The sequence below is a fragment of the Ochotona curzoniae genome, unplaced genomic scaffold (assembly GCF_017591425.1).
Source record: "Ochotona curzoniae isolate NIBS_2020 unplaced genomic scaffold, NIBS_Ocur_1.0 contig_1274, whole genome shotgun sequence".
Classification (NCBI taxonomy): domain Eukaryota; kingdom Metazoa; phylum Chordata; class Mammalia; order Lagomorpha; family Ochotonidae; genus Ochotona; species Ochotona curzoniae.
The window spans coordinates 34,610,402-34,623,516 of NW_024465023.1; the positions used below are offsets into that span (position 1 = coordinate 34,610,402).

Below are 13,115 nucleotides of genomic sequence, written 5' to 3' on the forward strand. Positions count from 1 at the left end.
ACTGTGGTGGAAGATCAAGAAAAGCAGTAAGCACTTGTATGAGGTTTAGGTATCAATTAGCCCATTGGGGACAGGCAGTATGACTCTGATTTTTTTTTTTTTGACTCAAATGTCTAGTTCTCTAACATTATTGCAAAGCCTTTAATATTGAGAAAAAGAAAGGGGTATCAAGCTCCTCTTGAAGAACTAATGACTTTTGTCCCAAACAAGTAGAAGTTCAAGGTAGAGCTCCCAATGGGAAGGAAAGGGTCTCTTCTTCCTAGAATACTGGCCCTTCCTGCTGCGAGAGGTCAATGTGGAAACAGAGCAGAAACATTGGTTGTCTTGTCTGAGTCATCTGTCTGTATTCTAATTCAGAGGGCCAACAGACCACCCAACTTCAAAACATAGCCCCAGGTACCCTGCATTTGCCAGCTAGTGCATGTTACATTCTTGAGCAAGTTCTTGTGGAGGAATAAATTCCAAATCTGACAGAAGAGTGAGTAGTTACCTTCTTATTGAGCTTGAGCCAAGTGGAGAAACCCTTGGTGTCCTGGTACTGCAGACCAAAGAACCACACTTCCCTCAGGCCAATGGTCTTCACCACCTAGAAAACACAAAAACCGAACTGATTGAATCCTTACCTTGTGCCAGGTACAGAGGACACAAAAAAGTAGAGCCACCAAAGTCTCATGCTCTTAAAAAGTTTAAGGATCTTGGCATCTGGCAAGAAAACACCTTTTGGCAGCAGTCAAGAAATAGTATCTGCATCATTCTGCACAAAGTACTTCTAATGAGATATGGAGGGGAAGCACTTCCACACATTGAGAACTTAACATCCATTACCTTCTGCAATGTTCCAAATAGTCCTATGATATCATAAAATGAGAGTCATTATATAGATAGTGAAAGCGAGGTTCAGGTGCATAAAATGATTTGTCCAATGTCAGGTAGGGTCAGGATTCAAATGAGTTTTGTTTTTTTTTTTGTTGTTGGTTTTTTGTTTTGTTTTGTTTTTTCCCTAACTCAAAAGCCATTCAAATCTAACACTTTCCTACCTCCCTCTGCTACTTTCAACTCTTGGGGTAGACTAAAGGTTTAAGATAGAAACTGTTTGACTGACTCATGCATCATGTTCACCTAGGATGCTTCCAGATACTATCCTTTATATTTTAGTAACCAGGAGTATAATTAACAGATTTACAACACTCCAAAGAATATGTGAGAAGACAAAGCAAGGACTGTGGGATCTATACACTCTGAAGCTTTGCTGTTTCTAGGTGCTAGGGTCCATTTATTTATCTTTGCTTGGAGACTAGTTATGATGCCCTTTGCCATTCAGAAAAGTTGAAGGTGTAAATAGTGTGAGTACCTCAGTATGGTACCTTAGGGATCCTCTGGTGCCCTGAACTTCCTGCTGAGGAGTGGGCAGGAAAGGAAAGGCTGCCAGGAGAGGACACATAGGGTCTTTTTTCCAGTCCCCAACATTAGTATGTTGATGATCTGTTTGTAGACTCAAGCCTAGCATGCCCACCACTGGCAGCCGTGAAACTGAGACACATCCTAATTGAGGTCAGGCTGGCAACAACCTACTTTATTTTTGCCTTTTCTTGTTTGAGGGGGAAGGATCGAAGTTAGGGGGCTAGAGTGAGCTGAAGAGAATACAAGAAATGTACCTGTGGATAAAACTAGGAAACACTGATCTAGAGTTGCCAATATCCTTCCCAATCAACAAATTACTATCTTCGCTTGACACACACACACACACACACACACACACACACACACACACGTATGGGATACTCTGTAAAGCAGTTAGGATGCCCATGTCTCATATCAGAATGTCTGGATTGGGAGTCTCAGCTCTGCTTCCAATTCCAGGTTCCTGTTAACATGTACCCTGACAGTATGGTTACTACCACCAATATGGGAGACCTAGACCTTTGGCGTTACCCATCCCCACCACTGTGAGCATTTGCGAAGTGAATCAACAGAAGGGATCCTTTCTTTCTGTTTCTGCCTCTTGAATAAATATATCCATATCCAGGACTCACAATCACACCTGGAACTTACAATCTAGATCTGCCCAGGTCCAAAGAAAAAAAGTATGTCCTTTCTATGCAGCACCTATCATGCACCAGGTACTGAACACTAAACAACTCTGTGAAATAGCTATTATTCCCATTACATGGAAGATAAACTTAAGGCTTAGAGAAAGAACCTATCTAAAAGCATGGAGCCACAAAACCCTGATATGTGTGACTTTAAAGCCTGTACCCTTTCTTCTCTAGTACTCTATCTCCAGCACTCTATGCCCTAATGTCAAGGGCTCCCAGAAGCTTAACGTCACAGAACTTTTAGGTAACCAACTTTGACACCTCTTTTTTTTTTTTTTTGTCCCGGATATCTCATCCAGATAGTGAACTCTGACCACTTTTACACTGAGGTGTAATTTCTAGCTTCCTCCCCAGTCAATAGTCATTCTGGGGAGAAGCCAACTTCTTCTGGAGCGAAGTCATCAAGCTTGCCTGCTCACCAGGCCAGCCTTCTTCCTTATTGTTTGAATTGGCTATTCTGAAACCTGAACAAAAGTCTCATTCTGCCTCCAAACTGCCATGTGAGTTTAAGGCAGCACATTCCCCATCTGGCCATCACTGTCCCCAGCTATTAGGGTTAGGGTTTACATTAGTTATTTCTTAAACTCCGTCATTTTACCAATTAGGTTATAAGGTTATTTTGTAATCGGGTGAGAAAAACAACCCAATTTTCCACCTACTTCTTGCTGACTTATTAGGAACATACTTAGCAAAGATAAATTGGGATGGAAAAGTGGGGAGGAAAGATCAAAATGGTTCCAGGATTCAACAGCCTCACAGATGAGGCCCTGACTTTAAGTCAACAGGCAGCAGGAACTGGCAGCAAGTCTTAGATAGACTAATATGAATGCTTACATTGAAATGTAGTATTGGCTATTTGCAGAGGGTGGAAAGGGTTGGCAAGAGAGAAGTTTTAAAGCATGTTTTCTTTATTTCATACTAGAACTAAGAGCACAATAATCAGTTCTAATGATGTTTCACAGATTGAAGAAAACTGTCCAGCTGCAATTGGTAGAAAGACGCAAGTTCCATGAAAACAATCCAGTCTCAGTAGATAGAAAAGCTCACTAACGATGCTAAAAGGCAAGTTAAATCATTAGGGTCAGCATGCTAGGTCACGAGAAGTAGGTCTGATTGAACAGACCTGGTAAGGAAGCAATTGGCCTTTGCTTATAACAACAGGTCAGCTGTAGAAGCTCAGAGAGCCCAGGGCTAAAGGGAAGTCAGGAACACACAAATTACCTAGCCAGTCCTGAAGGGTCCAGGAGTGAACTCCTTAGCCTGTTTATGTACCATGCTAATGTTTAATTAATATTGTGTATCGGGTATGCTAAAAGAAGGAGCATCATGGGAATCAAAATAGTTCTGGCATACAGAATAATTCTGAGAAGATGGATGGGGTGCTAGCTAATACAATGTTGACAGAAATAATTCAGAATCAGCGAGGAATCTTGATCTTTCTGAACTTTGTGATCAGAGAAAAATCAGAAACACAGATTTTCCACTGCCTTAAGCTCCAAGACTTGGAGAGATGAACAATGTCTTTCAGCTTACAAAGAAGTTCCAAAGTAAGGAAGTGAGCATGTGAGGGGGAGGAAATATGACCAGAAGTCAGAATTGAGGTTGTGAAAAAACAAACCAAAAAAAAAAAAAAAAAGGACAAAACAGATGACCCCTGATCTTAGGCTATAAGGATATCTCCAATTAAGGTCTTGGGGACTCTGGGAAACATTTGATAAGGCAACTCTTGGCCTCGTTTCCAATTCCCTAGACACGGAAATGGAGCCAAGATTTGCTTGCTTCAGCTTTGTTTCCAGCTGAGACCTCTACTCCAGGGGAAAAAAAAAAAAAAAACCAGAAACTGTTTTCAAGTAAGAGAGAGGCACCTAGCTGCCAATTCCAGGAACAACCTCTGTGGACCAAGTGACTAGAGTTCTTATCGCTCCATTCCAAGAAATGGTTCTAGCCTGGAGGGGAAAAAAAAATCCTTCTTAACTCCCTTTAACCTCAGCCAGCCAAATAATCTGTTGAACAAGTATTTCCCAAAGATGCCATGGAAGAAATCCTTAAATAACGAGTACATATCCTGAGAGGATTCAAGGATAGGGACGGAGAGATAATTAGATTGGTTGCAAGTTAGCTGGAATTTCTTTGAAACCTCAGGTTAAGTCTTCATTGTACAAATTTCACATTCCACTCCATAAACTAATGTTTTTAATATAGTAATTAAAACTGACATGCCAATACTTGTACTACATCACATGTAGCCCACAGATCAGTGGACCCCCTTACAATCTGCTGCACACACACCTAGGGGGACTGGCTGTTATGGATTCAGTTCAGCACCATGACCAAAATGTCCAAAACAGGCTGTAAAGTGTTATGCTGTTCAAGCAGTAAAAACAAGATCCAGTGAAAGCAAGAATTTGCCTCTGAGAAAATCTTCACTACTCTCAGGCGCTTCTAGGTGTAAATGAGAACCTGTTTTCCTTCTTTTTTGCATGTGAAGGCTGCCTAGGTTTGATTGCTGTGGAGCCCAGAGCCTCCCCCCTTGTATCCCCCCCAGGAATCAACCTATCCGAGTAAACAAACCAGTGACGTCACCAACCGCCTCAGAGGCCCACAGCACGATCAGGAACCTGAAGGCTGCAGCCTCAAGAGGACCGTGTGAGAAATTATGTGCAAAATGCGTCAATGCCCAGACACCTGAGGCCCACTGAGATCCCATTCTCAGCTTGGAAAGAGCTGCGTCAACCACCCACCTAAAAGCAAATCAATGCACAACTGCAAAGCTCCAAGCCAGGCTGTTTGTACCTGCACACTGCCTGTGCTTTAGCGGTTTTCTGATGTATAGCAGAGAATGCTCATGGGGTGCCAAGTCTGGGGAGCAGGCAAGGGGAGGGGTCACACGGGGCACATCTGACACAAGGCACTGGGAAAATGGAAAACACCATGTGCCCTGATTCGAGCCCTAGGAGCATCACTTCCTAGTGATGTGAACTTCAAAATGATCTCTTACCCTCCCTCAGCCTCGGTTCTTCCTTGGCAATATGGGGATAATAATATTATAATAACGAATTTATTTGACAAAATGCAAGCGGGAAGAAAAGAAAGGGTTGCTATTTTTAATGAAAAGTCCTCCAGTCCTAAGTACTCCAGGGAGCCAGATATGCTTCTTGAGTTCATGGCTCTCTCATCTGAACTCCTAGAGCAACTTCCACCTACTAATGTAACACTTAATAATAACAACCACAATTGGAATGTCTGAACTTTATTTATCTAAGGATTAAGTCACAAAAATCTCTGAGATTTCAGTGTGATTGTCATACTGAGGAAAAGGAAAAGCCCGAGAGGCGTAATGAGCCACTCAAGGTCACACAGCCAAGTAGCAAGGACAAAAACCGAACTCAGGGCTGACTCTAAATCTGACATTCCGTATACCTTGCCGTGTTACCTGATCCTCAGGGGTGTTTCTTTCATTCATTATGAGAAAGGGGTTGCATGTGCCTATCTAAGCCTCCACTGCTAAGGAACTCCATGTGGCTTTAGGGCAGAGATGGTGTTGGACAGGTTCTGAGAGTCTCTCCAGGGCACTACACACTTTCAGTCAATATTCAGTGAGTCAATGAATACATGGGCAATAGGTGCTCTGAAACTTAACTTCACCCTCTTAAGAGCTAGAGGAAGGCCCAGTGTAATAGCCGAGTGGCTATAAAGTCCTCACCTTGCAATGTGCCGGGATCCCATATGGATGCCGGTGTGTATCCTAGCTGTTCCGCTTCCCTTCCAACTGCCTGCTTGGAGCCTGGGAAAGCAATCCAAAGCCTTGGGACTCTGTACCCGCGTGCAAGACTGGAGCAGGCTCCGGGCTCCTGGCCACTTGGGGAGGGAACCAGTGGGCGGAAGATGTTTCTGTCTCTCTTTCTCTCTGTAAATCTGACTTTCCAATAAAAATCAATAAATTTTTAAAAACAAAGAGCGAGCGAAAGAGAGATAGAGCTAATGGAGAGAAGACAATCTAGAGCTTGAGATCATGGCTTGTGGGGACTTCGTAATGGTGGCACTGCCCCCTAGTGGTACCAAGGTAATTCACCATGGAGAACCTGTGGAAGAATGTTGGGCTACAGAGGTTCAATCAAGTGCTGAACTGTTACAGCAAAACGTGTTGTCTCTCCTCCCTAGCTCTAAGCACACTCACAAAAAGAAGTATAAGTAAACTGGAAGACCTGTGGGATCTACTCTTTCCCACCAGGTTTTGCGTCACATCAAACTATGGTTTTCTCTTGTCCCCTTTTTGTTATCATTGTGGCCAAGAAAGATGCTTTCTCTCTAACCTGCTTCTTCTTTGGTAATTGATCATGACTGTTGGGTTTGAGGATGGCCCCGGAGCTTTTATCAATTTCTTCCAGGAGTCCAGCTCCTTCTTCCCAGGTCCTGGCTCCACAGGAAAGGCCTTTTTGAATGATGGGCTTAAGGGTCAAACTGAATGGACTTCCTCCTTCATGTTTCACCAAATTATAGAGGGAGAAAGAACTCACAACCGCCTATAACTGAACATTTCCGTGGATTCCACTCCTGCTCTTGCCTTTAGAGGGGCCTATGACCAAAATCTTGCTTGAGCCCTAATCTTTTCTCCCATAAGTTTCAGCTGCAGGATCCCAGCTCTGCTCCTTCTGATCCCACAAACAGGAACTGCTCTCTCCTTCCCATGGCAATCCCTTAAGGTCTGAGGATGGAGAACACATCTCCCCTCAGCTAAACAAGTAGAGTACTGCAGTGGCAGAAAATTGTAGTTGTTCCACCAGGGCTGCATTTTGAAATTCTATGTCACAGTTTACTAACTCCATGACTCAGGGTATTGCTTTCGCCTCTCAGAGGTCAGATGGAGAGGATTCAACTACCTTACAGTGGGTATTCCTCCCTTGATGCTCAATAAAAGACACTTTTCAAGCCAACACTGATCCTCTGGAAGAAGAGTCAAGCATTTCCTAGCTGCCATTGTGCCTCTCCCCCAACTAGTAAGAAAGGCTCAGACTCTGGAGGGCATTTTTTGGGAAGCAGGAGCTTTCAGAACTCGCATAGCCATCTGGCCAGGACTCCCGACCATCTGGGCTTCCCTCAGAACCACACCCACAGTACACAAACCAAACCAACACTACCAGGACTTGTGGCTTTTCCAAGTTAATAAACCTCTTTGTTCGAGGATTTTTCTGCCCTGGGCTCTAAATCATGCTTTCTGTGCCCTCTGCAGCCACCCCCTCCGATGTAAATGGACAAAGCCCCCAGTGTTGAAGGAGAGGATGGCGTCATTTGGTTTGGGAGGGGGACTGAGGAGAATCAGGGCTCTGGAAAGGAGTCTGGGCAGAGACCGAAGGAGCCTCAGGCTCCCAGCTGGACCATAAAATCTGCACTGACAGACACCCTCCCCTCTACTAGCGTAGCTGCTGCCCAGAATGTGGCTGCCTGGAACAAAGGGTCCACCAGCCTATGTGGTGTGTGACCACCTCTTCCCATTTGTCCCAGAGACAGTAAGAAGCCTGTCCACAGAGATGACCCTGCCAGCCAGCTCGTCCCTGCCTCCTCCCACAACATATGCCGACAGTTAATCACATTCAAGCAAGGTGTTTTCTTTCTTTCTACAGTAAAGTTATTAGACATCCAATCAGTAGAAATAGAAATGGGAGAGAAAAAGATATAGTCTGCAGAAACAAATGCCAGAAGTAAATCTGACAGATAACCAGACTAAAAAAAAAGATCAACTAAACATCAAACAAATGGGGAAACAGGTCCAGTGAAGGGTAGGGTTTACGGGAGGTGAGTGACAGCTTGCCTTAGAGCTCAAGATTGCTGATTTTCCATCCAGTGCCCTTTTGACTTCATCAAGCTGTTCCTTTAAAAGCTCTTCAACATAAAACTTGCATGCAAAGAGAATGCAAGATTTTCATTGAAATTCAGTCATTCCAGACTTGCACTATAATCATACGCAAGCTATGTGAATGTCAGTACATTATTTTAATTGTAGTAAACACATGCTTAAATATTCTTCATGCTAATTGTATTTTCACAAATTAAATGCCGATTGCTCTTCAAAGTAAAATAAACATAAATGCCAGAGAACCAGAAAATTCCTATGAAATCCAAAGTTAGATAATGTGATGACTATCCTATATGAACGCTGGTTTGGATCTCAGCTGCTCCACATCCAGCTCCCTGCTAATGTGCCTGGGAAAGCAATGGAAGATGGCCCAAGTGCTTGGGCCCCTGAACCCATGTGGGAGACCTGGAGGGACTGAGCCATCTGCTGTTGCCTTCTCAGGCACATTAGCAGAGTTGGATTAGACGTGAAGCAGCTGGGGCCCAACTTAAAGGCTCAATGGCCAAATCCTCACCTTGCAAGTGCCAGGATCCCATATGAGCGCTGGTTTGTATCCCAGCTGCTCCACTTCCCTTCCACCTCCCTGCTTCTGACCTGAAAAAGCAATAGAGGATGTCCCAAACCCTTGGGACCCTGCACCCACATGGGAGACCCGGATGAAGCTCCTGGCTCTTGGCCACTTTGGGAGTGCACCGGCAGATGGGAAATCTTCCTCACTGTCTCTCCTCCTTTCTGTATATCTGCCTTTCCAATAAAAATAAATCTTTTTTTTTTTTAAAGAGTATGCTGTTTTCCTTCTACTGGGAAGCAAAAAAGCAGGAGCTATATGGTAAGTGTAATTAAGCAATTTAACTTATAATCATTTAAATGGAGAAGGGATCATTTAGGTCAAAGGATGGCTCTGTAGGATATTTGTAAATCACATAGCACAGAATCATAATCCCAATTTTCTTTTCCTCCTTTTTCATGGCCAAAGATAGGATTAATCTGGACCCTGAGCCTGGGGTCAGGATTTGTTTTGACTGATTTTGAAGAAACAAGTAGGAAAAGAGATTTCAAGAGTAGAAAGCATGCATGACTGGCATATGGTGAGAGCTAGCAGAAGAAGAGGAGACTGAGGAGTAATACATCCTTCCCTTACCTGGTCAAACAGCTGCTTGCCAGTGGTGTTGGGCTGGATGGCAAACTCCAGCTCTGCATCCATGGTGGTCACACGCACACTGATCTAGAATGAGATCAAAGGAGATGCATTAGTCATCTGCAGTCTGAGCTAAGTGTCTGTTCAACAAGAGAAGAGGGGACTAGGATTCCAAGAACCCTGAGTGACTTAGATATTGGTTGGGAGGAACAGGGGAATATTAACAACAATAAATAATAACCTAGATTCTGCTCCTAACCAGCCACACAGCAAGGTGTACCAAGGAGCAGACAAGTGTGCAAGTAAAAATACTACCAAAGACTCAACACTGGCCATGGAAGTCTTCCACACCTACTCCAGCTAACTCAAGCTTAAAATGTTCTTTCTTACCCCCGGTCTATACCATAGATTATTGATACGAGGGCAGCTCAAAAAGTTTAAGAAAACAGACTTAAAAGGTAAGTTTATTTTGAAGCCAAAAAAAAAAAAAAACATTGAAACTTACACCTATTTTTTTCATAATATAGATGTTAGATGAACCTCTGAAGATGACTTATAGCACAACTTGCTAATTGCAGAAGCAAGTTTTGGACAAGATCAAGAACATGGGGTTTTACATCTAGCACTGATATTTGTTCAGTTTTTAGCTTTGGGTAGCCCCTGTGGTTTTTCTGGGCCTCAGTCTCCCTCATCCGTGCAAAGGCAGGCATGGGGTGAGGAGCTGTTAGTTAACCTAGGTGCTCTCCAAGGGCAAGTTCAGTGCTGATATCTATGATTGTATATACTGACTTGCATTGCTAATATTTCCTGTATTTATGTCTCACTGGCCTCCCTGGGCCCAAGAGAGAGGAAGAGGACTCAGTAGAGGTGGGCATGGGCAGAAATACATGTGCTAACAAAGCCAAGTCAATAGAGAGGCAAAGATAGTAGCCATACACCATTTCATACATATTATGAAAAGTATTCACCGCCTTTATTGAAAGGTCCTCAAACCCATGTTGAGGATAGCTGAAATGTCATCATTAGAGACTTTCTCATTTCACTAAACACTTGGTAACAACAACAACAGCAAAAAACTTGGTAACAACGTTAGTAATAGTTCAGAGTAAAACTACTTCGCAGGTAGTAAGACTTCCTAAATCATTGTACTACTTCATTTAATATCTGCAATCACCTTGTGAATAAGAGAGTGGCATCGCCATATTAAGGATGAAGAGATAGTTTACCTGAGGTCACACCACTAGCAAGTGGAAAAATCACGACTTGAATCCAGGTCTAAAGTCATACATCACAATTTAAATAAGCTAATTTTCTCTTACCAAATAAAAAAGGCTTGTGTTAAAAGAAATAAAAGACAAATTTTTGAATCAATAGACATTTAACTAATTATATGGTATAGATACAAAACAGTTTGTTTATGGTCATATAATATCTTCGGCAAACTCAAACCCTGGGAAGACATTTCAGTTATATTAAGCTAGGAAGTCTAAAGAGCAAGCTTTTATGCAGTGATGAGCACAATTTCGTAGAAAGCATTTAGAGAGACAACTGGAATCGTGGCCAAATGTTAGGCTTGGCACTAGAGTGATGACCTTATGAGCATTTGCTCCACATAAAACAAACATCTAATTGATGTGTTTGGGGATGGTCACAAACTACTCATACTACTGAGGAAAATGACTGAAAACAGGATTGTCAAAGATGCAAAGTCCCCTGAAGTAAGTGGGTAGGAAATTTAGACTTGTCAGTCTGAAACTCTGGGCCTTTCCTGAGCACAGGGGCCAGGAGACAGGGAAGAGAGGCCAGAGGACCATTTTGCCAGCCAAACAATTCTGATGAAGACCATGCACAGGGAGCAGGAGCAACTTTGTAAATAAATCTCACCAGGGAGCCAGGGAGGAAATCTATTTCAGGATTGACAATGGGACAGGAAAGGCCCCAAGGCAGGAACAAGTAAAGCAAGTGCCCCATGGGAGTAAAGCAAGGTTAGCCACCTTGACTTGGTGTTACCTTAGGCTTCCTGCCAATCCACTGACCCCTGAAAAACTGTTCCTCCTAACGCAGGGGCAATGGGGTCCCTTGGCTAGAATTTGGGGACACTAGACGATACTCGGCCTAAAATCATTCTTGAGCTCCCTTAAGAGGAATCCTCAAGGGGCTGACTTGGTAGCATAGCCAGTTAAGCCACTGCCTGCATCCCATATGGGCACTGGTTTGAGTCCTTAGTTAAGCCACTTCCAATCCAGAGTCTGGAGAATCAGTGGAAGTTGTTCCAAATGGCTGGGACACTGTCACCATCTAGGTGACCCAGAAGAAGCTCTCTGCTCCTGACTTTGACCTGGTGAATGAACCACTGTTTGAAATCTTTCTCTCTCTCTCTCTCTTCTCTTTTCCCCTTTCTCCCTCCTTCCTCCTCTTTACCTGTGACTTCTAAATAGATAAATAAATCCATATATAAAAAAACCAATAACCTCAAATCAACAATCCCTGAAGCAAGAGAACGTAGAAAAGGTTCAGGGGGCTTTTTAGTAGATTGTTTCTCCTCTCAAGGTCTGTGTCTTACCTGAAATGACCTCTCCAGTACCCAAGACTAAGTAAGTCCTCTAAAGACTTGGCTAGATGAATAGGTACTGAGCGTGCAGATATGAGACAGAAAGAAAACAGTGTACACCTAGAGATGATGCCATGAACCATTCTTGCCCATACGGTAAAATCTATGGATCCCCTCTCAGAATATTGCAAATGCATAAGACCCTTTACATTTAAATATGTATCTGTTTGTTAACATAGCATGTAATTACCAGGTATGGAGTCTTGCTATTACTACGGTGATTTCAAATTTGAATGGAGTATTAAGTGATATTTTGAAAACTCCGCAATAACTAAGTCATGATATAAAATATCAGATTTTCATTGATGACAAAGTCAGAAGTACTAGTAGCACTACTATAATTCTTTTTTCCTACATTCACAACTGAAAAATGACATAAACTATAAGTGGTAGGTTAGTGAAAATAAATGTAATTTTCCTTGATCCAGTTCTATAGATTCTTTCCATGGAGGCCTAAAGATGCCAGATTAGGGAACCTTCCATGAACTGATGAAACAAAATGTTTAAGGAACTCTAGTTGTAGTAGATCTCTAGAACTGGTCCCTGATCTCATAGCAGTCACTGAAAAAAGGAAAGCTACCACATAGGAAGGAGACCATGCAAAGCACCAAAGCAGAACAGAGTAAAGCTTTTGTGGAAATCAGGAACCATACAATTCAAAGTAGTATTTGCACTGGTCTTTAAGGACAAGCTGGATTTTGGAAATGGGAAAACATGGGGGGACGAGGTAGGGGAAAAGCATGTTCAAATGCCCTAGGTAGGGAAATCCACATGTGGCATGACTTGGAAGGAGGCAGGGGTACCGATGGCCATTTAGAAGCAACAATGTGTGTCTACTCCCAAGTGAATACAGACTTCAGTGTGAAGTGAGTGGATGGCAAGACCAGGACAGTAGGTGAAGAGCCATGTTAGAAAACTGAGCCTTAATCCTGTTGTTCGTGATAAGCAGGCCTAGAAATTCTGGGCAAGAGGGGCAGCATTAGAACTCTATCTTTAAACAGCAAGTATTTGGTGCAGAGGTTAGAATACCATTTGCAACACCTGCATCTCTTAACAAAGTGCCTCATCTGATTCCTGGCTTTGCTTCATAGCTCAATTACCTGCCAATGCACACTCGGGAAGGCAGAAGCTGGAAGCTCAGGTACTTGGGTCCCTGCCACCCACAAGAAACCTGGATTGAGTTCTGGGCCCCTGACTTTGGGCTGCCAGAGTCCCAGCTGTTATGAGCACTTGCAGAATGAACCAGCAGATGGAAGGTCTCCTTTCATCTAATTCTCTCTTGTAAATAGAATAAATTCTTTTAAAACAGGAACTATTTTTTTTTTCTCAGAAGAAAAAGTCAAAAGGGGAAACATAAAATGTGTGGATTCTCAGGGAATTGTTCCACAACCTAAGAATTCGCACTGCTGGCAAGAA

At 43.0% G+C, this 13,115-nt stretch overlaps 1 protein-coding gene across 1 annotated transcript in view; it reads right to left on the bottom strand.

Moving 5' to 3' along the window:
* The window catches only part of MSN (moesin), a 67,667-nt gene that overhangs the window by 13,589 nt on the left and 40,963 nt on the right, over positions 1 to 13,115 (bottom strand). The window contains exons 2-3 of the mRNA XM_041001013.1: positions 9,092 to 9,175; positions 491 to 586 (exon numbers count right to left, since the gene is read on the bottom strand). Of these exons, the coding sequence (XP_040856947.1) occupies positions 491 to 586; positions 9,092 to 9,175 (180 nt within the window). The remainder of the gene's footprint in view (positions 1 to 490; positions 587 to 9,091; positions 9,176 to 13,115) is intronic.